General features: G+C 34.2%; 1 protein-coding gene across 3 annotated transcripts in view; it reads right to left on the reverse strand.

The window, feature by feature from the left end:
• Positions 1-25,230, reverse strand: part of LOC105329921 (neuroligin-4, Y-linked) — a 100,608-nt gene that overhangs the window by 59,244 nt on the left and 16,134 nt on the right. The window contains exon 1 of one of the 3 annotated variants that reach the window (XM_011431411.4): positions 13,771-14,921. The exons of 1 other annotated variant lie outside the window; for it this stretch is intronic. In XM_011431411.4, the coding sequence (XP_011429713.3) occupies positions 13,771-14,221 (451 nt within the window). In that variant the 5' untranslated portion in view covers positions 14,222-14,921. Of the gene's footprint in view, positions 1-151; positions 1,634-13,770; positions 14,922-25,230 lie in introns of those variants that run through there. One more of the 3 variants, XM_011431414.4, reaches the window with a different exon arrangement.

A 25,230-nucleotide genomic window follows, 5' to 3' on the forward strand; every position in this document is an offset into this window, starting at 1 on the left:
TGGAGAAAGGCTATAAATTTTTTTCAATCGATTTATCGATAAAAAGTGTGTCTGGTTTTAACGTTATCTTCCAAAATGCAAATACATGTACAAAAGCCACGCAGAGGGGAAAATGAAAACGCAGTAATAGTACAAAAAATAAGAAAAATACCTCTAATTGGGGCGACAAGATTCAAGGTCAAGCAGTCCTCTTGACTGTAGTTAGTATGGAACATCCTCCGACGAATTTGTTCTCTGTGGCCTTCCGGAAATCTCAGGGAGGGTGGTTTCCTACTCTGGGGGCACACCTCGCTCACAAAAGACGCATCATGGACATGCTGCCATTTCCTGACCACTGACGCTGGGGGCATGAACCTGGTTCTCCCACCCCTCAACGAAGCATACCGCACCCCGGCAAATTGCTCCACTTGTTTGAATGTGGGATCCTTTGGGTAGCCTATGACCCTCCCTCGGACCTGGCCCTGCTTGATTTCCACGATTCGCTGTCCAACCTCTTTCACATAAACCTCCGAAAGGCAAGAATCATGAGTAATCAAGATCACAAAAGCTGCTACTAATAAAACCTCACAAATTACATCCATGCTTTGAATATCGTCAAACCGTTTCCATTATTACATTATCGATGACCGGCGAAGAAGAAGAATTAAGAAAGCAAAATCGGTTAAGGTGGAGAACAAAAAAGTTATGAATGTGTTCAATAAGGCAGACCAATTGAAAACAGGTAGAAATCTGGGGGTCCATTAATCCAGGTGTCAGGACTGCCACCCTATACAAACAGCCTGGCACGCAAGAAGTATGGGTTTAATCTGTCATCGACGCGCTGTCATATTGTTTAACTGATCGCTGGTGATCAGAAAACAGGTATTGATGAAAGAGGTAGTTTAACGCTGGCGGACGAGCATTAAGCGACACTTAACACCATCCAGTAATTTGTACACTCAATTCTATTAAGTGCCCAAATTCGCCAAGAAATCCTTTACGACAAGTTGAATCAGTGTCCCTTTTTGATCCATCGGTGTTTCACGGCGAAAGTCTAATTCCAATGTGGTAAATGGAAAAACGAGTAGCAAGTATTCTCCCTCCGTAAGTGAAGGAACAAACAAAAATAAACGGCCAACCAATGATGTTTGAAAATATCATGAAATACATCTTGATGTATCTGTATTGCAAACAAAATTAATTTCCATTGCCGAATGGCGCTCTAGAATAATCACATGCACCATCAAAAAACCCATGACTGCCTCGTCTTATGTATATAAATAATAACGTTGAACTTTCCCCGTTGCACCACCAGGAAGGAGGGTTATGAATATTGAGGGGTATTAAATACGTCCATTATCTAAACACAGAGGGGGATCACCAAAAAATTCCGCAGCCACCTTTACTACAGAAACTCAAGAATTACGACTAAACTAGCGGAAAGGCAAAAAATAATAAATCCACGTATAATAATACACCTCTTTTTCTTGTTCTCTCCCCACATTTCGACACTAAACGTCAGGTTGTACACCGAGATAAATAAAGAAGGCGTCCCGACGGAAGCAAAAAATCTACCAAAAAAAAAAAAAATAACAAATCTCCAAGACAGTAGAATAATGATGATGAGGAGGAGGAAGACTTCGGCCAAAATAGCATTTACATCGAGCCGCCAACAGCACGGCGAGGACGAAGATAGAACGCTTATAATGATATTCATAACTAGCATTTGATTTATAGCATCTTTTACTGAAAACCCCCCGTTACGATCGATGCTCGAAATGGAATCGACTTTGTGATGTAGCTAGTGTTGCACTTTTGGGACGTTCGGCCAACTGGAAAGTCTCAATTTTTGGGACATTGGGGTTGTCACAAAATGTCACAGAGCCTCTCAGATGTGAAATAAGAGAGTTGGTTGGAACCTTCCGCCTCAAGACAATATGTAAATTCTTATAGAGTTGTTGCAGAAGTTTAATCAATCGCTCCGTGACTTTGTGTGTGTGTGCTCCAGTGACATCTGTCGAACTTTTCAGCCTGGAATTGGTTTCGCGTGTGCTCCTCTATGACTGAGGTGGATTTGGATTTTTTTTTTCTTGAAATGACATGAAATGTCTTTTTGTTTGTTTTTGGAATTGTTAATGGACACGGCATTGTTCTCTCAAAAGACGCAGAACGCGAACGCAGAACATTTCATTTCTGTGCATCTGACTTTGATATCGAATATTGTACAAAAGAATATTGAGACTTGCTTCTCATCAACATTGAGTTTATATTTCAACTGAAATTGATCTCATCTTTTCTAATTAATTTGTCGATTTAAGTGCGGGGATTCCATCGATTCTATTGTTTGACCACTTTCAAATTTGATATATCTTTTGTTTAGATATACTGGGAATTATTTGGCAGGGGTTTTTAGGAATCACGGGCAATAGGCTTTCAGAGACATTTAGTGGGGGCGGTCTTTTTACATGAAGATCCCTTCCTGTTTTATCTTCTTTGAATATCTATTGGAAAAGACTTTAAGGATTTGTTCGTCTGATAACTGAATGGAGAAAACTAATATATGTAGTCTATGTTTCGATTTCAAAAGAAATAAAAATGTAGACATAATAGAAAAAAAGAAAGCAATTACAAACCTGACTTTAAATGATAGGATTTACAAGATAAAATCTCTCTCTCTCTCTCTCTCTCTCTCTCTCTCTCTCTAAACGAAGCGAGCGTTTAAAATCGTAAATGAAAAAAAATGTCTGTAGTATTTATGTTTGATATAAAAGTTTTTACAAATATTGATTTTCATTCATATTGTCAAAATAAAATAAAATATGGGTACGCTGGAGAACTCTGTCATCATGGAATAAAAATGAGAATAGTTGTCCAATTTTACCTTAGTGTTTTCTTTCAACCACTACAAAGCTTACACTATAAAAATTATTTGATCATAAATATGCCTACAACTTTTACATTGATGCAAATTATTATTGCGTCTGTGCACATTCAGACATAAATAAATATCGTCAAGTTTTGAAGGGAAAAAAACTTGTTTCTGACAAGTTAATTACAACTTCCTCTTAGATTGTCGTAAAATCGAGAAATGTAACTGTGTCCGCCATTTCTGTAATGTCTTACTAAGTACTGGAATAAGTGTCGGAAATTAGAGCGGCACCAAAGAAAGGGAAAAAAAGACCACTCGGATTCAAACGGAACTTATTGGAAATGTTCGGTTTTATGACTAGGAACTCAAAGGATGGCTTTTCTGAGACTTGATTTTTATCAGGAAACAGTGTTCATTTTGAAATTTATGACAGAGGAACTTCCTTACACAACCCCAAAACTATCATCAAACGTCATATAAACGTCATATAGAGTACATAAAAACTATGGTACATGGAATAAGCCTGAATTCTATGTGTGTCGTGAAAGGTTTTCATATAAGATTTGTGTTTTCCTTTAAGAGTCCTTGATTTATGATAAAGGAGTCGGAGATCTGAGACAGTGAGACTTTGAGAGACATTCTCATGCAATGGAATTGATCTTCGATCGAAACATTAAATACGAGAAACATTTAGCAGTAAAGCTTTCTAACAAAATATACTAGTACTTTGAAAAAAAATGGATCGAAAACATTTAGACTGTATAATCACCCCTTTCTTCCGAGACAAAAACCATTTTATTTGAAAAAGATCTCGTTTCTGCACGAGAAGTAATCTCTGCAATGATTTGCATACATACTGCGGAAATCCCCTTCATTCATCAGATGCAAGAATCAGGCACCCACAATATACGTTATTGACATCCAGTGATAAATAGCAACTGGTATATATTAATTTCTTTTTCATTCCATTACATTGCTCCGTTTATGCCTCCTCTCCTGCAGGCCCCGATAAACGAACAAACAAAGATGAAGCAAGCTGTATCGATAAGCCCCATTATCACTTCAACCTTTTAGAGTGAAGTGCTTGTATTTCGGTCTTGAAAATTGTATATTTCCCCTATGAGATCAATATTTACCAGATATAGAGTCCGTTCATACCAATGCTTTGCGGCTTTGTAAAAGACTTATGGAAAACACACCGTTTTCTACCGTCGGTTGGTTAATAAATAGAAAATCCCCAGCGCTCCGAGATTTTTAATAACATCCAAGGATATTATACATTATGTGGATTCCCGTCCGTCCAATTGTCAGAAGTCGGTATATAGAAATGATTCCAGATTGCTTTGTTTAATACTTTTCATGCTTACGGATTTCCATTAGCTTTCGCTGTTTAAGTTATTTAGAAAACTAATGTGATTGGATCAGAGTAATTTTTAGAAAAAATAACATACAAAAGGGCGATTATTTGATCACATGATGTGTTTGAACAGCACATTCTTTATTACTTTTTTCCCCTTCTGCAAAGGAACAGAAAATCGTTTAGGTTTAATATAATATATTCTTAATGACCAATATGATAATAAGAAAAAAAATTACTAGAAAGAAAATTACTACTTTCAGTATTGTAGCAAGAAATTTTCTCTCTATATTTTAATTAACCATCCAAATATAAGCAATTCATTTCTAAGTACATACATGTATGGTACTTTCGAAAACTTTCTCAGTAAATCATTTTATTCAAAACTGCCAACAACACATAAACATAAATACTAATGCATTGTATGTCACTAATAAATGAATGGTTAACTTAATAATATTTGCTACTAATATTCATTTCGAGACCCTTTTCATAACACAATGTGACTGAGAAGGGGGGAGGGGGGGCTTAATAATAAGACATTTAAAGACATCATTTGCTGGTAATTCATGGCCTTCAGCGGTTGATATTCCTGAAAAGGCAAGTCCTACTATGACGAGTGACAACGATTTTCGTTCAGGAGTCCAAGTACTTTAAATTTTCTTATCATTTTGTTAAGAGTGTTTGCAAATCTAAGTATGTACGAGAAAACCATTCACGTGTGGGGATGGAATTGGTCATAATGGACTATAAATACTTAAACCTCATGATATGAAGCTGATAGTATCTTCAGACAGATGTAACGCCTGGTTTGATAGCCATTTCACATACAAAAAAAGAGAAATCATATCTTGGGAATAAAAACATTCCTTCATGGGTCAGAGTCGACTACGATTACCGCCTCTGAATACATGTACTTATAAGCTTTATGAAAGCAGAACTGTTGCCTCTTTGATAAGTTAAGAGTTTTACTCGTATTGTGTTATCGTAACAACGTCTAAACATGCCAACTGCAAATAGCCAGCCATTGATTTTTGCTCCTATCTGTCAATTCACATGTGGATGTACTTTGTTTGATCATTCGCAAAACCTTTTCTTATTCTAAAAGGGGTACGATCGACGATCAAATATACAGTAAAGGCTACTCTTTGCAGTAAACCGATACTCCTTTTGCGATTAAACACACCGTAAAACTTCCCATCTTTAATATCATGGCTGTCCCCCTCAGCAAAACGGTGGTCTTAATGAGGAGGGACAAATGGGGGATAAACTATCAATCAATAAACGTAATTGGTTTATTTGATTGCCTTTATAACGTTTGTTGTAATCACGTTATAGCATCGATCATGGCAAATTAGCTGCCTGTCGCCTGTGTTTATCTTTCGGATGTCAGTCTTTTAAAAGATCGCTCTGCGCATACTCGCTATTACTTCCCCCTCTGTAAAGGAAACAACCAGCCTCAGTGATAAATGAAGCTGACGTTTTGTCAGCGTGCAATTTCCCCCCAACAACTGTTCCAGAAGTGACAGTTTCTCTCGGTGACGTGGGGTAAATCATAACAGCAAATGGAAATAATTATCTACTCCATATAATCTTTTTCCAAAACCAATTTCAATAAAATACAATTATATGCAGTCCAATCTCTTTCCCTCCTTTAAAAATGAGGCTAATATATGAGGCTTGCCTAATGTTAAAGAAGGTTTTCTTCAGGATGAAAGCAAGGGTGATAAAAATCTCATTCATTTTATACCCCCAGACACGTATATATAATACATATTACTTCAGGAAGGAGAAAGTATGCATTAAACATCCACATGTTTCAAATGATTTGGACCTCTCTCAAATACGACAGTTTATGATAAGCTGTATATCATAAGTCTTGGTGGGTTTATGAGCTATCATTGCTTTTACTTTAACTCTGCTTAAAACGGATAAATAACACACCGGTGCTTGGTTCAAGTGCTCACTAAATTGCATGCTCTTGGCATCAGATGCATCTTGCAAAAAAAGAGAGGAAAAAAGCCCATCAAGAGCGAGATCTTTATTGATCCCCCAAGAAAACTCGAGAAGAGGGGGGAAACCGGAATCGAGAGGCGATATCATACGACAGTGACCAATGTCATCAGAGCAGAGGTGAAACCAGTCACTGGTTTTAAGGTTTTATTTTTTTTCAGTCCACAATTTATTACCGCGACCGGAAGATGGCGACGTGAGTCTTAAGCGATTGTGACGTAGATCTCAGACATTAATATCCTTTGACGTCGTTTCCTCCAACGAGGACCCTCTCTCTCTCTCTCTAGTATCATTTTAAAGTACCTTCAACTTATTTCTAGAAATTCTTTAAAACGACCATTTCTGATAGATCAGATTCGCTTTCTGCGAATGGAAGTATATCACGTTGCAGAGAGAGAGAGAGAGATCCCATTGTTTTTTGGACATTTTAAGAATTCCGTTATAGATTCTTGTCATGATAGTTTTCGGAGTGTTACAATATCAGTATAGGATTTAATAAGCTGTATTGATTCTACAGTAAATACGATACGCCTTTAAGTTAACCGCTTCTTGATCCTTTTTTTTATTATTTGATTGATAAACGAGACTTGCACTCCATTAAGGGAATTCGCTATCATGTATCGCATTGTGGTTTTGTTTTTTGTAAACTTAAAAATGTCTTTAATGCTGTGTCTATCGGTACATAACGGATTCTCGACTATCTTGCAGCGTTGTTGTTCGATGTACAAATGTACTGTATCGCTTTGAATTATTGTGGAAGGTATTATTATTATGCAGATATACCGATAGGTAAATACTTATCATGTGCAGATCTAGAGGCGGGGTCCGGACACTCTTAGAAATTTCAAACTTATTAATCATAGTTGATTTATCAAAAATTGGCCTCGGACCCCTCCCTCCTACCACCCTCCCCCAGCCAACAAAGTTATCCTTCGGGCCCCCTAAAAACAATTGTGGATCCGCGAATGCATATACACATTAGGTTTGGATTACTGGAATCCTTTCTATTTCCGTTTTCAGTGCTTTGGGACAAAAACATAATAATTTTTAAAAAAAGCCAAGCAGATCATACATCACTTCAAACCACGATGTCATATTTTGATTCCGACACACGAGATCACGTGGAGTGAGGACATTACATAATACTTCACCGTTTTTTTTAAATTCATAACATAATCTATTTGGTATTGATTTAAAATTTTACCAACAATTTTACTCGTTCCAAATAGCTTGTCAACTTGCATTTAAGTAGTTCATCATCAAACGATTCAACATTTATAGAATTTCACGTTTCATATGTCATTCGCAATTTATTATTAATGTAAAAAATTGGCATTTATGAAACACTGATTGGACATTAAAACACATTAAGGGATCCCATCAGAACGTCATTTTACATCACAGTTCAGGGATGGAGTCCATAAATTTTATATTTTTCAGAGGAATTTTTTTTTCTCAACTTTCTTGATTGAAGTAACGTTCAAATGACCTTTTCATAACATCAGCCAAAAGGCACATACATGTATACTGAGTAGTTTGCATTTATATAAAATATTTTTTCACATGCCTTTTATACTAACACTGGACTACTTTCCGTGGACTTATGGCTGGTTTTGTCAAGTGAAATTCAAAGCACATTTACTTTGAATTCTTCGTTACTTTACATGGTTTTCAGTATACAACATGCAATACATAGAGTAATTTTTTTAAAACTGCTATCCACTCATACTAGTATTCTACATGCATTTGGTTTTTTTTTTTATAGCAGAATGAGTTGCAATTTCAATTAATTTAGCTGCATAAATGCGCTACTATTACGATTCTACATTAAACCTCAGCTAGCTTTTATGTTAAAGAAGACTAAATCAATCGTTGAATTATACCAGAGGAAAGAATTCCGTAATCTTAAATAAAAAGTATTTTCAAAGAAATCATTTTTTAAACAAAAGATTTAATTATTTCAGAAGATTAGAAACAAACAAAATAAAAGAGGTTTATCACTAAGTCACTGATTTGTGGACTAGAAAATTGCAGCTAATTTTGCTTTAAATACATGAATGACGAACTTTTTTAACAATGTCAGAATATGGGTGGAACATGGGTGGATAAGACACGTCATAAGCAGATTGCTGTTAATTTTATTTATACTAAATTATTAAGTTTCATATGTCATTGAATGTTAATTGTATATTAGGACCAATTTAAAGTTGAGAGCAGCAATATGGAAGTTGAGTCAACTAACTTTATTTGTGTAAAAATGTCGATGTCTAATGTAAGATTTTGACTATTCATTGTACAAAGATGTGGTGCTTTGTCACAAAATACAATTATGAATTCTGTGCGACTTTAAATTTTTGATATAACAAAGGTAACAAAAAATTTATTATACTTTATAATGTCTTTCGCAAAACTTTGAACAAACGTGTTTTAATTTTAAGCCGGGCTCATTGGGTAAGCAATGGCCAGGCTACGGCTACATATATATGGTGCACGTTTTACCGGAAGTTGACTGAACAACAGTTGAAATCGTACACCGCACAAAAAGTAGTTCCAAATTAAAAAAAAAAAAACATAGAATGTCTAGAATGTCAGCTACATGCAGTAATTGTAAGTTTGAATCTGATAGATTTAAAGATCACACGGTAATCTTGTTCTTTGTAATATTCTAAATACTTCGAGTTATCCATGTAAAGTTGCTGAGCGGCAGAATACAATATTTACACTAATGAGCTTGTCATTCTATGTTTATCAAATTGTTGCGGGAATTTTTTGAAGAGTATGTACAGCAGTTAATCTTAGTTGGGGTGTTGAATTTCTGACCATCCCACAATTTCATGTAATGACGATATCCCTATAGCTATGTATACGCTTATTCACTCGGTAATGTGTCTAATTAGACTGTTATAATGTCATTTCATGAAAACGTTTTCAATACACATCAAATGTCCCCGATTATCTGTACTTTGAGTACTTTGATTTGGTTTTTTGGTATTTACGGGGTTATTTTTTTTTATTTGCACTATAATAATTTCTTAATTGACATTTTATCCGTCCTATATCCACCCGTGTTCTTCAAAATTAACACTTACCTTTCTAAATAAAGTGTCTTGTTCTATTGTAGACAACAAAAATTAGCAAAGTAAATTCTTACCGTGCTCCTTGACTTTTTAGACTTGTTCAAAAAATGCTTACCTGAAAAATATCATGAGAAATACTCGACATTAATAAGTACCAATTAATAATTTAACAATAGTGATGTGGTTGTTTATGGTGATGTTGATATTGTTATTAACAAGTTATAATAGTTTTGTTATTTTTGTTGTTGTTTTTGTAATTTTCGATGATATTGTTTGCTTTTGTATTAAAACAGTTGATATGTTGTTGTAATTTTTTTTTACATGTAGATATTATTAGTGTTTTGTTGTTACATGTAATCATTATGCTAGTTTAGTTACTGTTGGTGTAATTCTTGAGAATGTTTTGTTTTAGGTATTGCTGATGATGTTAATGTTGTTGTAAATCATTGTGTTGATCTAGTTATGTTTGGTTGTTGATATCGTTGATGTTATTGTTATTATGGATTTGTTATTGTTGTCCGTGTTAATGCTATTGTTATTTTTGGTGTTACTGTTGAGAATATGTTGTTTGAAATATTGTCAATGATTTTATTGGTGTTATCGTTGTTAATTTCTTTGTGTTGATAATGTTATTGTTGTCTATGTTGATACTAGTGGTGATATTGTTGTCCGTATTGGTGCCAGTGGTGATAATGTTGTCCACGTTGATGGTTTGTTATTGTTGTCTGTGGTAATGCTGGTGTTGTTATTGTTGTCCATGTTGATGGTTTGTTATTGTTCTCTGTGGTAATGCTGGTGTTGTTATTGTTGTCTGTGTTGATGTTCGTGTTGTTATTCATGTTGTCTTTGATGCTGGTGGTGTAATTGTTGTCCGTGATGATACCGGTGTTGACATTGTTGTCCGTATTGATGTTGATGTTGTTCTTTTTTTGTCTATGCTGATGCTCATGTTGTTATTAATGTTGGTGTTATTGATGCACTTGTTAATGTTGTTAGTGGTATTGTTGTTCGTGTTATTGTTGAGAATGTTGGTGTTACTGTTGATGTTGTTTTTATTGATGTTGTTTTGATATTTATAGAGAATGACATCCACCAAAGAAGACAAACATAAGATTTAATTAAGTGTTAATCTACATGTAACTGTGTTCATTCAGAAGGTACAAATTTGGGCAGTACAGCCAATCATCATACAATAAGGATTTTTATAGGTTACACATGTACAATAATTAGACTCCCTTGAAGGAGGTGAGGGTGAAACCCCTGGTCAAGTGTTCCATAGCAAGTGTAAAGTAAATGATTTACTATTATTAAAAGATAAATCAATATCTCTTAACATGCAATTTAAATTGATTTATTTGTTTATGGAACTTTAAAATTAACCAATGGCATATAGACCTATAAAAAATAATCCTTAGATGTAGGATTATTTTTAAGCCATAAACTACTCATTTAGTAATGATTATTTTTAGCTTCACACATGTAGATTCTCCTTTAAAATAGAAAACTACAATTATTCTCATCATAGATGATAATTATGTCATCCAGGAATTTGAAGTTTTATTTCTTTAAAGCAATATGAGCTGTATTTTTTAGAATTTTATTTTGCTGCAAAAACCTGCTAGTATGATAAGTCTGCATATAACTTAAACTTTTATGATAAATAAGGTTTGAAAAAATCATTAATTTTTGTCAAAGGAAATATTTCTCTTCTAAGGAATATATAGCAAATCAATTTTTGTACAGGACGACAATAATTCAATTTTGCTCCAAATAAGACTTCTTAACAACCTTTTCCACAAATATATGGCTAACAGAAATTTAAAAACCATGATATTTTTGTCATTTTAGTAGAAAAGAACATTTTAGTAAAAAAAAAATTCAACATAAAAGATGCAGCTTATATTGCTTTAAACTCCATTATCAATGGACCATTGTAGATTTTGATAAATGTTCTCGTAAAATATTGTATTTACGAGTTTTTTTAGAAGGCTGAGATGTATAAGTCTATAAGAAATAAATGTTACGATTGTCCTAAAACGTTTGTACAGCATAAATTGTGTAGCAAAAAAAAGTCAGTCGTTTTTCATTTTCTTTATGATCCGGTTCGAGATGTAGTTTATATAGTTTTATGTATCTTGCAGAACCATTATCTCCTACTGAGGAAATCATTCAGACTGGTAGGACATTTATTACGAAAACAGCAATTTAAGGATGCATCTTAAAAAACGAGTGCACGACCAAAACAGCACGAAGTTTGATATATAAAATTATGGTCCTTTAAATAAGACGAGGGATCATTTGCATTGCTAATGCAATGGCATCTATGATAGAGTTTTATGCTTTAGAATATGATTTTAGGAAAAAGGCTGTCTGACATAAAAAAAAAAAATATTCGATTTCCTTTCCGAAATTAAGAATTGTCTATAAGATATTGTAATGCACAAGTTTGTCATTTTTATGGTCTTCAACATGTGAGAAACAATTATTTTAATAGTTTAAGCCAGTCTTTTTAGGGCCTTTGCTTTCGCCCAATAAGTAGAAACAGAAACAACCATTAAGGGTCGCTAAATTAGATTGTACTCAAAGACAAAAGACCTTGCTAGGTTTAACATACAGCAAGCCTTTAAAAAAAATCCTCTTATTTCGTTGGTGCCTATCTAATGGTATTAAACAGGTCCTTTAGATCAGCAAACCAGGATCGATTTTCCACTTTACACTTGTAGAGATATTATATTTTATAGATTAACGAAAGCTGTGATATTTATGGGTTGTCTCAAGAAACTGAATGGAAAGGCTGTCTATGAGATTTAGAATCGTATATTACAGGTTGTACGCGAAACATTCATATTGACAATAACATCAACAGAGACAATTTGGGATGAATTAAGTTCCTCCATTTTTAAGAAGTCGGACCAACACGTTACAAATTACGTTTTCAAAAGAATAAAAATCATTTTTACTCCCACAAGAATATGGCTTTTTATCATGTCGCTCACAATTTTACGATATAATAGGATGGTACCTACTTCCTGATATAGTATGTACATGTATAAAAAGAATAATGAGCCAAACATAATTGCAATATTTGTAACTGTAATTTCTTTTGTAACATGTAACAATGACTGGACATGTACAAGTTACTGTTATATACGTATGTTATAAGTTTATATACATGTACACGTCTTAAAAACTTATACGTTTAAAAAAAGTAAGTAGCATTTGTAATACTACTAATGAGTACAATTCTCTTTACCATACAAGGTGAACAAGACAATACACCGTGTTGCGCATGCGTTGCTTTTTGCAGGAAGTGAAATTGTCATTTTGTAGAGAGATGGAAAGGATACTGTACTTTACATTAGTTCCATTTTGAATTTGCAACATCTTTGAAGCTCTTTATACACGCCTCTAACAACGCATGTCATTCAAAAAAGGACTAGCACTTACATGTATTTCACATATCGATGCCATTAAATTATTTCATACATCGGCCGTGCGCTCAGTGAGAGAGATCAAATGAACAAACCCATAATTAACTTCTAAAAGTGTTATTTATTCCCTATCAAAACCTCTCTAGACAGAAATTTGCGACTGATATTTAAACGTTTTATATCTCACGGACATCGCCGATCGGACACTTTTATGTAATAAAAACATCGTTGCGTCACTTGCGAGAGCGCTCCGTTCGTGATCGGATTACATAGGAACCTGTCTGGTGAGACGTGTAAAACGGCGGTATGTCTTTCCATCAATTATACATCTATCCTTGTTTTACATCGCTTTCCTATTGATTCCTCTCCTCTCCTCTGCGATGTTGCCATTTGAAGGGTTAAAGACAAAAACGTCCTAAGCAACATCCGAATTTTTTTTTTCGGGGGAAACATTTTCCCCGCAGTGTGAATTACAATTGCTGTGTGGGTGAACGGGTATTACTCGGTGCAATTACGATTGCATTAAAACGAAACTCACACCACCCACCCCACCCCCGACGTCTCTCGGATGCTTGAACCAATCCAAGTTGTGGTTACCATATTTCAGCTTTTATTTGATACTGAATTTTTACAACCCCTTAACTACCCAAAAGATTAAGAAGTATCTACTGGGATTGGCTTAGACCATAAGCACTTGACACTTGTCTACATCAATCCATTACATATAATCCGCGCAGACTTCATATAAAATATCCAATTAACAAATGGCGGTAAAACGACCAACAAAATCGTCACCAAGGTCAAAAACACAGACTATAAAGATCAATGAGTCATTAAAACAGGTTCTTTGAATCAGGCTATACGTGTACCTCTGAGAGCAATTTGAGCAATACATGTGGCTTTTTAAAAGTACTCTATCGATCATTTTTATAGAGTTTTATTGCACTCGTTTATCATTTGTTGGTTAAAAATAATAAATCAGGTAAAAATAAAAAAATAAATATATCATTCTATATTTTTGAACGCTTTCCATTCAGATCTTACCTTTGTAAGGAACATTTACATTCAGAAAAAGACAATCCTCGTCCTGCGTCATTTGATCCTTACTTGACGCTTGAAATGAGTGACGCCTATAAAGGTCATTAGTATCGGACACCGTCTGAGGACAGACACCAGCCTTCAAAGACGCGTTACGTATATGTTGCCATTTGTACGTCAAACTGGACGGCGGAATGAAACGTATGTTTCCGTGGCGCAATGACGCATACTTAATGCCGTAAAAGACTTCCGTGTTTGTCAAATGAGCCGTCCACGGAAGCTCAACGACCAGTCCCCGATAATCTCCTTTCTTGGTGACAACGACCCGTCGTCCGTACCTTTGAATGACTACTCCAGACTCACAGAAACAAAGCAAAGCACACAACACAAGAATCTCCTTAACGGGACACATAGCGGGCTGAATTTTTTTTTTGTATAACTGACAGTATCTTCTCATAGGAAGTAACACTCTGACGTTATGTAGAGAGCGGAGGTTTTCAGAATCGGTAGCTGTCACAGCAGTCTATAATAGCAATTCAATTTTGCGAAATTGCGCCAAAGAAATGTGTTGAATAATGCTTTGGCGCTAATCATTCCGGGAAACCATATGTCTCAGGGGATTATTAAACTCAAAGAAAACTACTCGGGAACGATCTCCTTCGACTTTTCGGTTCATCCTGAATGTTCTGACAATATAAAGCATGACAAATCACCCAGAGAGGCGTTAATTTCTGATAATCTCTCATCAAACCCACGAAAAACTTAAAGAAAACACCTGGTTCTCCCGATTGAGATATCAATATGTTTCTACACCACGCTTCAGCTTACTATACAACCTTCCAAGAGAGTTCTATTCCCATCCAGCAACCGATGTTAATAGACATAATGATTATTTATAAAGAAAGCACAGGAAAGTGATATATGCAAGAATACACTACAAAGCGACTTGTATAATACATCACACCGCCGAACTCGTCGTCAGTGGTTTGTTCCAAGCTTGTCCTTAAAAAAACTCCACAGTGGCACTGTTTTTGGCGATCGATCCTCTGTTGACAATTAGTACCCGCGAAAAACGAAAAGTTATGGTATCTATTAGTGGGCGCTCATTGGTGACAAATTGGTCTGTCCACATCTATTTCACTCTTGCAATAATCCGCCCCTTCTTCACATTTGAAAAAAAAACAATCCCCGAAATTCTAGTATAGAAGAATTACACAGTTTACTTAACAGAAATTCCCAATTCGGATGGATTCACAAGACATCATTTTTTTTTTCCTCCGTTCTACAAATCTTCAGGGAAATAAAGAAATTTTGCAGGACCACTCAAAATAATTATGGTATAATTGTTCGAAGTAAAGCAATGGTAACCACTGTGTGTATACTCAAATGCACGGTGGTAATCGAATTTCTGTAACGATGTACATTTCTTAGAGTTCGAATTCAATAAAAAACAGAGGCCTCTAATTGAATTTTCGCAGTTCTCTCTGGTTCCCAAAAAAAACCAACCACGTTTAATAACCCGGGAATAGCACGATTTATTCAGCCTATTTGAGTCCCTGTCGAAGTCATTTTTCAGCGAAAGGTAATTGTTGCCCGTACCAATGGCCAATTCAAGTATGTGTCCGGCATAACGAATTGCCCTCTTAGCATCTCTGATGACCAAATGCTGGTAGAATTTAAGGCTTTGTCCCGAATTTGCAGCGAGTATACTCCTTGACCAGATTGGCTATTACCATGCTAAAAAGCCACTCGATCTATAAGAAAGTTTTTTTCTCTTCTTCCCCCGGCGTCATTGCTGCCTGGAATGACCTTAGTAATGATAGTGCTTCCCTCTTGTTTATTAGCCTGACGTCCCATCCAATTGCTTCGCTACTGTAACCTCTCAAACCGATGACTATAAAATTATACTCTTTCTGGTAACAGAGAGGACATAAGCAAAAGATCTTTTTCCCGGGAATATATATATATCTTATTTCTCTGGCAGTCTAAAAGAGCAAGACCCTTTGGCAATCGACTGCAGCTAGCCGTTATTTGATTGCTACTTCCGAAAACGTCCACAGATTCTATTATTTTATTTTGTTGAGAGTGTGAATGCAGAGTAATATCATCCTAATCACTGGTTACAAAATGGGTTAATGAACAGTGACGAGGAGTTCTATTTCAAACTAAATATCTCTTTTATTACATTCTTGTCGTCGGTACGCCATACGCTGCTTTCGAACTACTGTAGTGGTTCGGTTGTTGTTTTTTCTTCTCTTCCCGGAGAAGTTCCGGAGGTTCCTTACATCCGCCGCAGGCTATTTCTGATTTTCCAGATAAAGCTTGTCACCGAATTGTCATTTCATCGTTAAAAATTTCTCCCCGATATAATCTGTGTTGCTCAGATTTTAGAATACAAGTGAGATTTAGTTGGTGCAGAGTGGCAATTCACTTTTAAAAATTGCGCACTTTGAAAATTTCTTTAAAAGTGCGTTACATTTGGGACCAAATTAAGGCACATGGACAAAATTTTTCAAAGTGTATTATGACGTTTAATCATTCGTAGGCTTTACATGTTTGTCAATTTATGAAGTTTATGGTCTCTATGTGGCTTAAATTTCGATGGATCTCGAAATAAGTTTAAGTATAGCATACAACGTAGTGAGTCAGACCATTAAATTTAAATTTAAAAGAAAGACACAATTTAATTAACAATGTAAACATTCTTTTAATATAGGTACTTGTAATTATATAAAAGCTTTTAGTTGTTGCTGAATAATGCGATTAAAGGTGAATTTTAGTTATAGTTCAAGAAATGCATAATGCAGATAATAAGCGGACAAATTAATTGAAACACTTATAAACAGTGCTCTCCATCAGTAGATACTGTATTTCTTCGCTGTAGTTTTCAACCTATAAAGTCAAATACTATTAATTGCTTAACAGTATCTATTATTCACATTGAGGTTGATGATATATTTCTCTTCTTTATTTACGGGAAACCTGAGTTACTCTACAGAATCATGGCCCCTCTTGATGTTTTTCATTCTCCGCCATACATGGTCGGTCCATTGTCGTTAGGTGTCTTAAATTTTAAGAATCAAAATGGATATGTATGTAGATACTACACAAGCAATCTTCAATCAAATCCTTTTGGAAGGTGAAAATGCGCATGCTCAGATTCTTCAGAAGGAAGTTTGGGGGAAAATGCAATCTTAACTTCTCGGGTTGTTTTCTAACACTGAAATGCTCACGAAGTAAATCAAATTTTGTCTTGAAAAAGATTGGTCATTTTCGTTTTAACTTTTCCCTCTATTTATATCAGCATTGTTCTATTGCATAACATACTTGTAACGATAAACAGTTCCATGTAGGACAAGTCTGTGCAAGACGAACCTTTTTTTTACCACATTATTTAGAATATAAAATATATTTTGTTTCATATGATACATTAAGAATCCTTTGTCTGTCTTGCATTTATTTACATTTTTTTTTCTTTTAGGGAACCTTATATTTATGAACTGGAAAGTTATATAACTAGAAACTATATATTTTAACTAGAAAGACCCATGGGCTTTATGTTATATTGTTTTAGTCTATCTAAATTTAGTTAATGCATACTGATATAAAGCAATTGCAAAAAAAAAGATTATTATGTAACATAATATGGATAATATCATTAAATGAATAAAACAAAAACAAGAGGTCCAGGAGCCACATCGCTCACCTGAGCAACGATAGCCTAGTAAGCTCTTATCAAGTAAGCATTACAGTATCAAAATCAAAATATCTTGACAACTAAAAAGTTTTTATCCACACATTTTTATGGTTAATACCAAGCCCATTTTGTTGCGTTAGTATTCGTGTAAAGATTGCTCTCTATTCCTATTTACCGCCCCCCCCCCCCCTTTGTCCTTTGTTGCCCAAATTTTCTCTAGAGAATCATGGTTTGATCAAACTGTTATCTATACAACGTGTTTTTAACCAAGTTTCTGAATCAGCGTTTTTGGCTGAATACTTTTCCAGAATATTTTTGAATTATCTACATATTTCTATGTATAAATTTGACATCCCCCTCCCCATTGTGGTCCCACCTTACCCTGTAGGACCATGATTTGAACAAACTTGAATCTAAACCACAAGGGAATGCTTCCACACAAGCTCAAGCTTTTCTGGATGATTGAATTTAGGAAAAGTATTTTTAAAGATTTTCTCTAAAATTCATTCCTCTTTTTGTGGCCCTACGCTAGTCCGGGGACCATGATTTGAATAAACTTTCATCTACACTATCTGAGGATGCTTTCACACAAGTTTTTTTTTTAGAGATTTCTATAATTATATATTCATATATAAAAATCCATTCCCCTTTTGTGACCCCTTTCTACCCCAGCGGCCATAATTTGAACTTTGAATCTACACTTATTATGCATGCTTCCACACGAGTTCAAGCTTGTCTAGCCTAACAGTTTTTTAGAAGTTTTTAAAAAAATTTCTCTATACATCCTCCTTTTGTGGCCCAATCTACCCTAGGGACCATGATTTGAACAAACTTGAATATACACAATTTTTGAGGATGCTTTGACACAATTTCAAACTTTTCTGGCCTAATTTTTGAGAAGAAGATTTTTAAAGATTTTCTTTATATATTCACAAGACTTTGAACCGTGGGTGCACGGGTTGACATGTTGCATATGATATCGGACACTCACGGAATAGATACATCGACACACCGTATTGTTGACATTCACATAACCAAGCTTTTATTAAGCCTACAATAATGCTATTAATTTCACTACACTCTGCTTAGTTAGAATAATCTAACTGTGTCTCGGGACAGGCCATCACCACAGTTAAAATGCCTCTCATATACCCGTTATGTAGCAAAAATTGCAGAATCGCTCTAAAATGATTTTGGAAAACATTAATGAAGCTGCATTGAAAATAACAATCAAATTATTTATTGGTAACAAACCATTTTGAGGCTGTAAATACCTTTCATCTAAAAATTTAATTTATATTTATGAAGCATTCAACACTTTTTCACCAACGTTTTATACTCGCTTCAAATTTACACACCATGGTGACCTTCGGAACTCTCGGGATTTTTCATATTAAATGCACTTAGTTAGAGTTATCTCCCATATTTTCTTCGATGAACAGAATATATGGCAAATTTTCAATGAAAATTTACACGTTTTTTTATTATCGTTTCTGAGTTTATCCATGAAAATGTGATATTGTAGAAACATAAACTAAAGAGCCTCCCGTGATTTAGAGTAAACATTATGCGCACGCGCAAGATTGTAAAATCCAAAAAATCCAGATGATTTTTTAAAGGAATTTTTGTTGATTATACATTAGCGAAGCACAAGCGAAGCTTTATTGAGAAAAAATAAAAACAAATTGGTTATCTTCAAGTACCAATGATGTTTAAAATATAGAAAACAAAAGACAGTACTCGTCCGATTTCTCGGTATTAAAGCCCAAAAATCAAGTCTATTATTTATTATATAGTACGTAGTAACGATGTGTAAAAATCCATCCCCTATAATAGCCCCATTCTACCTCCGGGGACCATGATTTGACAGATTTTTAATCTACACTACCTGATGATGCTTCTATATAAGTTCCAGCTTTTATGCATTAATTATTATTTACTCACCCTTTAAAGAGGGCGTAGTCCTACTTTTGAACAAACTTGAATTTTTTTTTACCCAATGATGCTTTGTGCTAATTTTGGTTGAAATCGGCCCAGTGGTTTTGAAGAAGTCGAAAATGTGAGAAATTTAGGACGACGAAAACGCCGACGACGACAGACAACGAACAAATCTTGATCGGAAAAGCTTACTTGAAACTTCGGCTAAAATCCAAAAAAGGACTAAGAAAATTCGATCTAGATCTGTTTAACCTGCCCAAGTGTCATCGAGAAGACTGTTTTAATTTTGAATAAACGAACAAAAGTATGTTTTATTTTTAAAATAATAGCAATTAACGGAAAATTAATGCAGTTCAACTTCAAAGGTCCATGAATTTTAAACGTCAACCTTTCTAAATATTCAGTCAAGTTTGAAATTTTGACGATCTCGCGAGGTACGTATATAACATGCAATGGAAAAATGTTTTTATTAATTTGTATAATATTTGATCGACACAATTCGTTCAAATGAGATATAAATTTTTAATGAAGAAAATGGTATCAGGAACACGTTATGTCACTTTCAAGCTAGAATGTTTGTATAGAGTTTTGCCAATTAAGAGCAAAGGATAGCTTGTATTTTAAAAATATTTACATAACAAGCACAATGAATTCCTTGGAACCTTCTAAAGTTCTACCATTTTTTAATTTCATAGAAAGGCAAAACTATAAATTTTAATACCAGCTGTAAAAAAAATTCTCTATTAGATCTTGTTTTGATTGCATCTTTAATTATTTAATATTCCAATTTTTAAAGTTAGTCTTTTTTCTCTATTATTGAAATGTGTTCAGTATTATCTATGAAAATGGCGTATCTTCTAGTGTTTACCTTTTACAACTTGATTTTTCAATCGATCTCAGGTACATGTATATGCCATCAACATTATGCATACATTACTAAATTCCGAGCTCGTGTTATAAACATACAAATGCAATATAACTGAAATATTCGCCACTATTAAGGAAAAGATTTCTCTGTATTAATCCCTTTGAATCACGATAAAATAATTACTACACGTACATCGTAAGTCAGGTAAAATAAACATATGGCACAAACTCGACGATTTATAATTCATCAAATCAGGTCATCCTACACTATACTGAATAATTTCACTTACATGTATCTCCTTTTCTCTTATAAGATTTGGATTACACGCTTTTAATCAATTTTAGTCATTTTTTGATAAGCGAAATCAATGGTGAACGCTGTAAAAGTTGACACATAATCTCAGCAGTAATTACAACATAACACTCTCTGAATGAAATTCGTGTAATATTAAACAAGTGTGTACTTTATGGGGGGATGTATGGGATGAAATAATGCCACGCATATCAATAATAGGAAGAAAGTAAATGTTGGCCTCATTTTTTTTTAATTTCAAACAATTCTGAAATTGGGTTGGGGTGGAGATCCTTGCCTTTAGTTCCAGTGTCAATTTCATGTACGTGTAAGCAACAACTTAATTTACATGCGTCAAAAAGAAATATACAGTGTACGTGTAAAATGAATTCTTTTACTGGAAATAGTCCAAGTAGAGTATTTTTTTGATGAATTCATAGTAAACTTTCATGCAGTGTTGTTAATATTACATGTATATCAAGTTGACATGATATACATGTATCATAACTCTGATATAGTGAGTTGAATGTTCCCAGCTGACCACTTTTGGAGATCTATATAATTTCGAAATGGAACTCCACATCAATTCAGTGGCAGGCAAACGGGTCCAATACTTATTTTTTTTAATTTCGTTGCTTGGTGCAAAGCGTTTGCTTTATATGAAATGCAAAGATAAAGAAAACACCATATGTCAACAATTTCATTGGCTGTTTCCAAAGTTTTGACAGTGTATCATTTCAGATTAGTGGGATTACATGTACGTGTAGGTTACCTGTCCTAGAACAACCGAAATCACACCGAAAGTTCCAAATACATGTACATGTAAGAATCTTTGGAAATAATTTTGATGTTCCCTTTGTTCCTCTTTAAGAAATCGGAGTACACGATTTGACAACTTTTAAACAATTCATAGAGAACAAATATTATTGTTATACTTTCATGTTAAATACTGAAATCTGATTGGTTAAGACGCAGTTAATAATATTTACTATTACCCTCAGCGTTAGCAACGCACTTGGCAACGGGTAACATTAAAAAATGTTACATGCGCGAAAATTATGCGCGTACGGTTCGCTGTAAAATTCACGTTATTCCTATATAAAAGCAGTAAAATTTTCTTAAAAATTTTAAAAAAGACATTCAGTATAACAAAATAAATAGTGCCTGTTTGGGAGGATAACAGTTGAAATTGACACCCCTCGAAAACCATTGTCAACCTCCGCTTCGCGTCGGTTGACAATGGTTTTCTCGGGGTGTCAATTTCAACTGTTACCCTCCTAAACAGGCACTATTTATATACTAGTACATGTACATTGTATACTGAAATTCCTTATTTTACGCAAGTACTTAATTCCGCTGTTAGTATCAAATCACGAGAATATAAAATCACGGTCACCAATGTTTTGTTATAATTTCATATAGTTCAAAACTGTCTGAAAAATAAAGGCGAGAGTTTAGAATCTGCGAGGATTGCTTCTCGCGCGATTTTACGCGGAAATTAATTTCTTGAGTTTAATTTAGAATCTACAGTATTGCATCTCCAAAAGAAAGATTTTTGAAAACCAGAAATAAGAGCTGCAGTTGCAATCCATATCTTGTAGTTATTCGACATTGCATTAAGGTAATGATCATCATATAGTTATAGGGTTAGGGGTTTTGCAAAGTTGAAGGTAAAAAAAAAAAGAGAGAATTAATTGTTTTTTGTGCAAGAAACAGTGCTTCTATACCTAATATGCACAGTGTGAAGTATCGTTTGATATAACTTTTCAACTGCATCTAGATCTCTTCGGGAGCAAAAACATAAGATCGAAACATTCCAAGTATTTTCTCTTCCTTTACAAGGATTAGTAAAACAGTGTTAAATAAAACCCATAGCATATGTCTCGAAATCCTTCGTAATCCTCGTTCTCATAGCAAGAAACCATCAATTAGAAGCAAGACCCGAAAGATAACACAAACATTATATACAACAACACTTCGGGGATAAAATGATGACAAAATAATAAATACTTGTCTTCATGACGTAAGTGAAATTACTTTTGATTGTTATTATTAGATGCCGGCTGTTTCATAAATATTTCATATGTCAGGGAAAAAATGTCTGAAAATTACTCATCAAATTGTCAGTTAACTGGGTGTTCGCCTCGTCACGTGCTGTGCAAAAGTTCTTTAGTGTGCGCGATTTTTATTAAAATGTATATTTTCTGACAGAAAATGCTCGATTCAAACGACGTGTGATCGTCTGCTTATCGTGAATTTTAACGTCTGCTTATCAGTGTCATCTGATTACGCTTGCAACGAGTGCTTCGTGTACTTTTTCTGATGTCAAAGAAACCCATTTAGAAACGACTTTATTTCATAAAATAAAAAACCTGTTGCGATAACTGTCATTTCCGGAAATTCAAGTCGATTGTTTTTCTTCGGGGTTTTTTTTTCTTTCCCATTTATTATTTACTCCCACCTGGGAAATAAAAGATTTTCCCCCTAGCCACACAAGTAGCTATCTATAATTTTGATAAATGAAACAGTAAATTTTATTCTAGTGAACATGTTGTTTAATATTAGTTTTTTAAATTCATTTTGCGTTACAAATTTACACATCACCTTTTACCTTAAAAAAATTAATTCAACCTTATTTTCAATTATTCCTTTCAAAAATCAGTCCTTAAAAATTAATCCTTAGTGCTTAAAAATCTCTTTATTGGTGTTAATAAAAGAATACTGTAAGTCTCGTATATACGTGTCCGAAGCCACAAATTAATCAATTTTTACTTATATTCGAACCCAGTGTGTCGTAAATCATAAGTCATATTGGAAGGCTTCACAGACAGAAAACCATTAAAATGAACGTAAAAGAGATAATTTCTTTCCCGACTAAGATTTCATTTCAGGATCGGAAGTGGAACTAAAGGGTTTAGGGTTGTACGGGGGAATGTAATCTTTGCCTCTTCAATGCTACTTCGCGAGTCTGTCAATGCAAGAATCGATGTAAATCAGCCAAAGTGTCCATTCCGCCCGCCATTACTGTTAATTCTGTCTTTAACGAGTCCAAAAAGAAAAAAAACCGCATCACGAACGCTACTCCCCCTCACACAGAGAGTTAGCAATTTTTTAATCAAATTTCTGTAAGAATAATGCCATTTTAGCGATTTTTTTGCCTCTATTTCTCCATATTTTATGCAAACTGTAATATTGAATTTAACATTCTGAATCCCCCACGTCGAGAAATGTCCACTTATCAATCTGTCTCCATTTTGTGAAAAGGTTCTGAATCGATCTTTTTCGTGATAAATAGTTTTACTTGACGGCATATGCATCATTATAATAGTAATTTAAAAAATAATTGTTATTTTCCAGCTTACAAAAGCTATAATTATGATGCAATGAATAATCGATGCTGCTTTGTAACTATATGAATTAGATATGAATGTGTCTGTCTTTTCCCTTTTTTATATTTTTTATTTTTAAAAAAATTTAAAATGAGATTTTAGCAGTCAGGGTTTCAAAAAAGAAATGGTTTTCTGTTGTGCCAAGAAAGATAACTCGCACACGAATAAAACCGATATTGATTCATCAAGTTATCTCGCTGTAGCTTATGTTTCTGATTATTATGTAATTCTATATACAGCGTATTCAAGAATACACAATTAATTTCATTTTGGTTAGCCAATTGTCCATTTATTGGGATAAGACATACAGCTGGCGAAGATTTTGTAGGATCTACATTAAGCACTATACAAAATTAAATATATTCTTTTTCGAACATTTATCGTAATGTTATTTATCAATTCAAATTCCACTTGTTTATTTAAAAAAAAAAATCTGTAATTTTATTATTAAAGCTACATTATTTAAAAGGGCAGTACCAATAAATTGACATCGATAAATTCATATACTAAGTGGATCTTGTGATTATTTCTTAGTTTATTAGAACTTGAAGCATTACAAACTGTAAATTTCAGACTTTATGGTGATTATTATAAATAATTTAAAAAATTTAAAAAAAATTAAATCTAATTTACCTGTTTAGTATATATAGTAATAGCTTTAAGTGTAAACTGCCTTTTTAAAAAAAAATACAAACACACTTTAAGAATTCAAAGTTACCGTATTATTAGCAGTTACTGAATATAATCGAATAATTGCAAGTACATGTAGGGTGCACGGATTAAGATATATTTTTTGGCGGTTGGGAGGGGGCCCGAAATGTAATTTTGTTTGAGGTCCGAAGCCTATTTTCGATAAATTTACTCTGTAATAAGTTCGAACGTTCCAGGAGGGGTCCGGAGCCCTCTCCCCCTGCCCCTCCCCTCTACCCCCTCCCCCCATTCGTAATATCCTGGTGATGGGGAAGAGGGATTAATATAAGATTAAGTTGTTCAAGATATTCAGAGCCATGCATATTCCTTATCTATATTTTGCCACATCCTTCTACTTTTCCTGCTTTTCTTCCAATTGAGAATTGAATTAGATAGCTGTTGGTAAAGTACAAACTGGGTAAAGCTTAAAATAATTGATTTCGCTCTAGTTATTCGGTCGAAATAGCGCATTGGAAACCGAAATTGAACTTTATGTAATATAACTCCAGTGTATGTTTCCATTTACAGTAAAATCCGAAATAACAGAGCAACTTTAACTAGATATCAAATTTAACACCATTTATTTTGATTTA

Source organism: Magallana gigas, chromosome 8 (genome assembly GCF_963853765.1).
Source record: "Magallana gigas chromosome 8, xbMagGiga1.1, whole genome shotgun sequence".
NCBI lineage: Eukaryota > Metazoa > Mollusca > Bivalvia > Ostreida > Ostreidae > Magallana > Magallana gigas.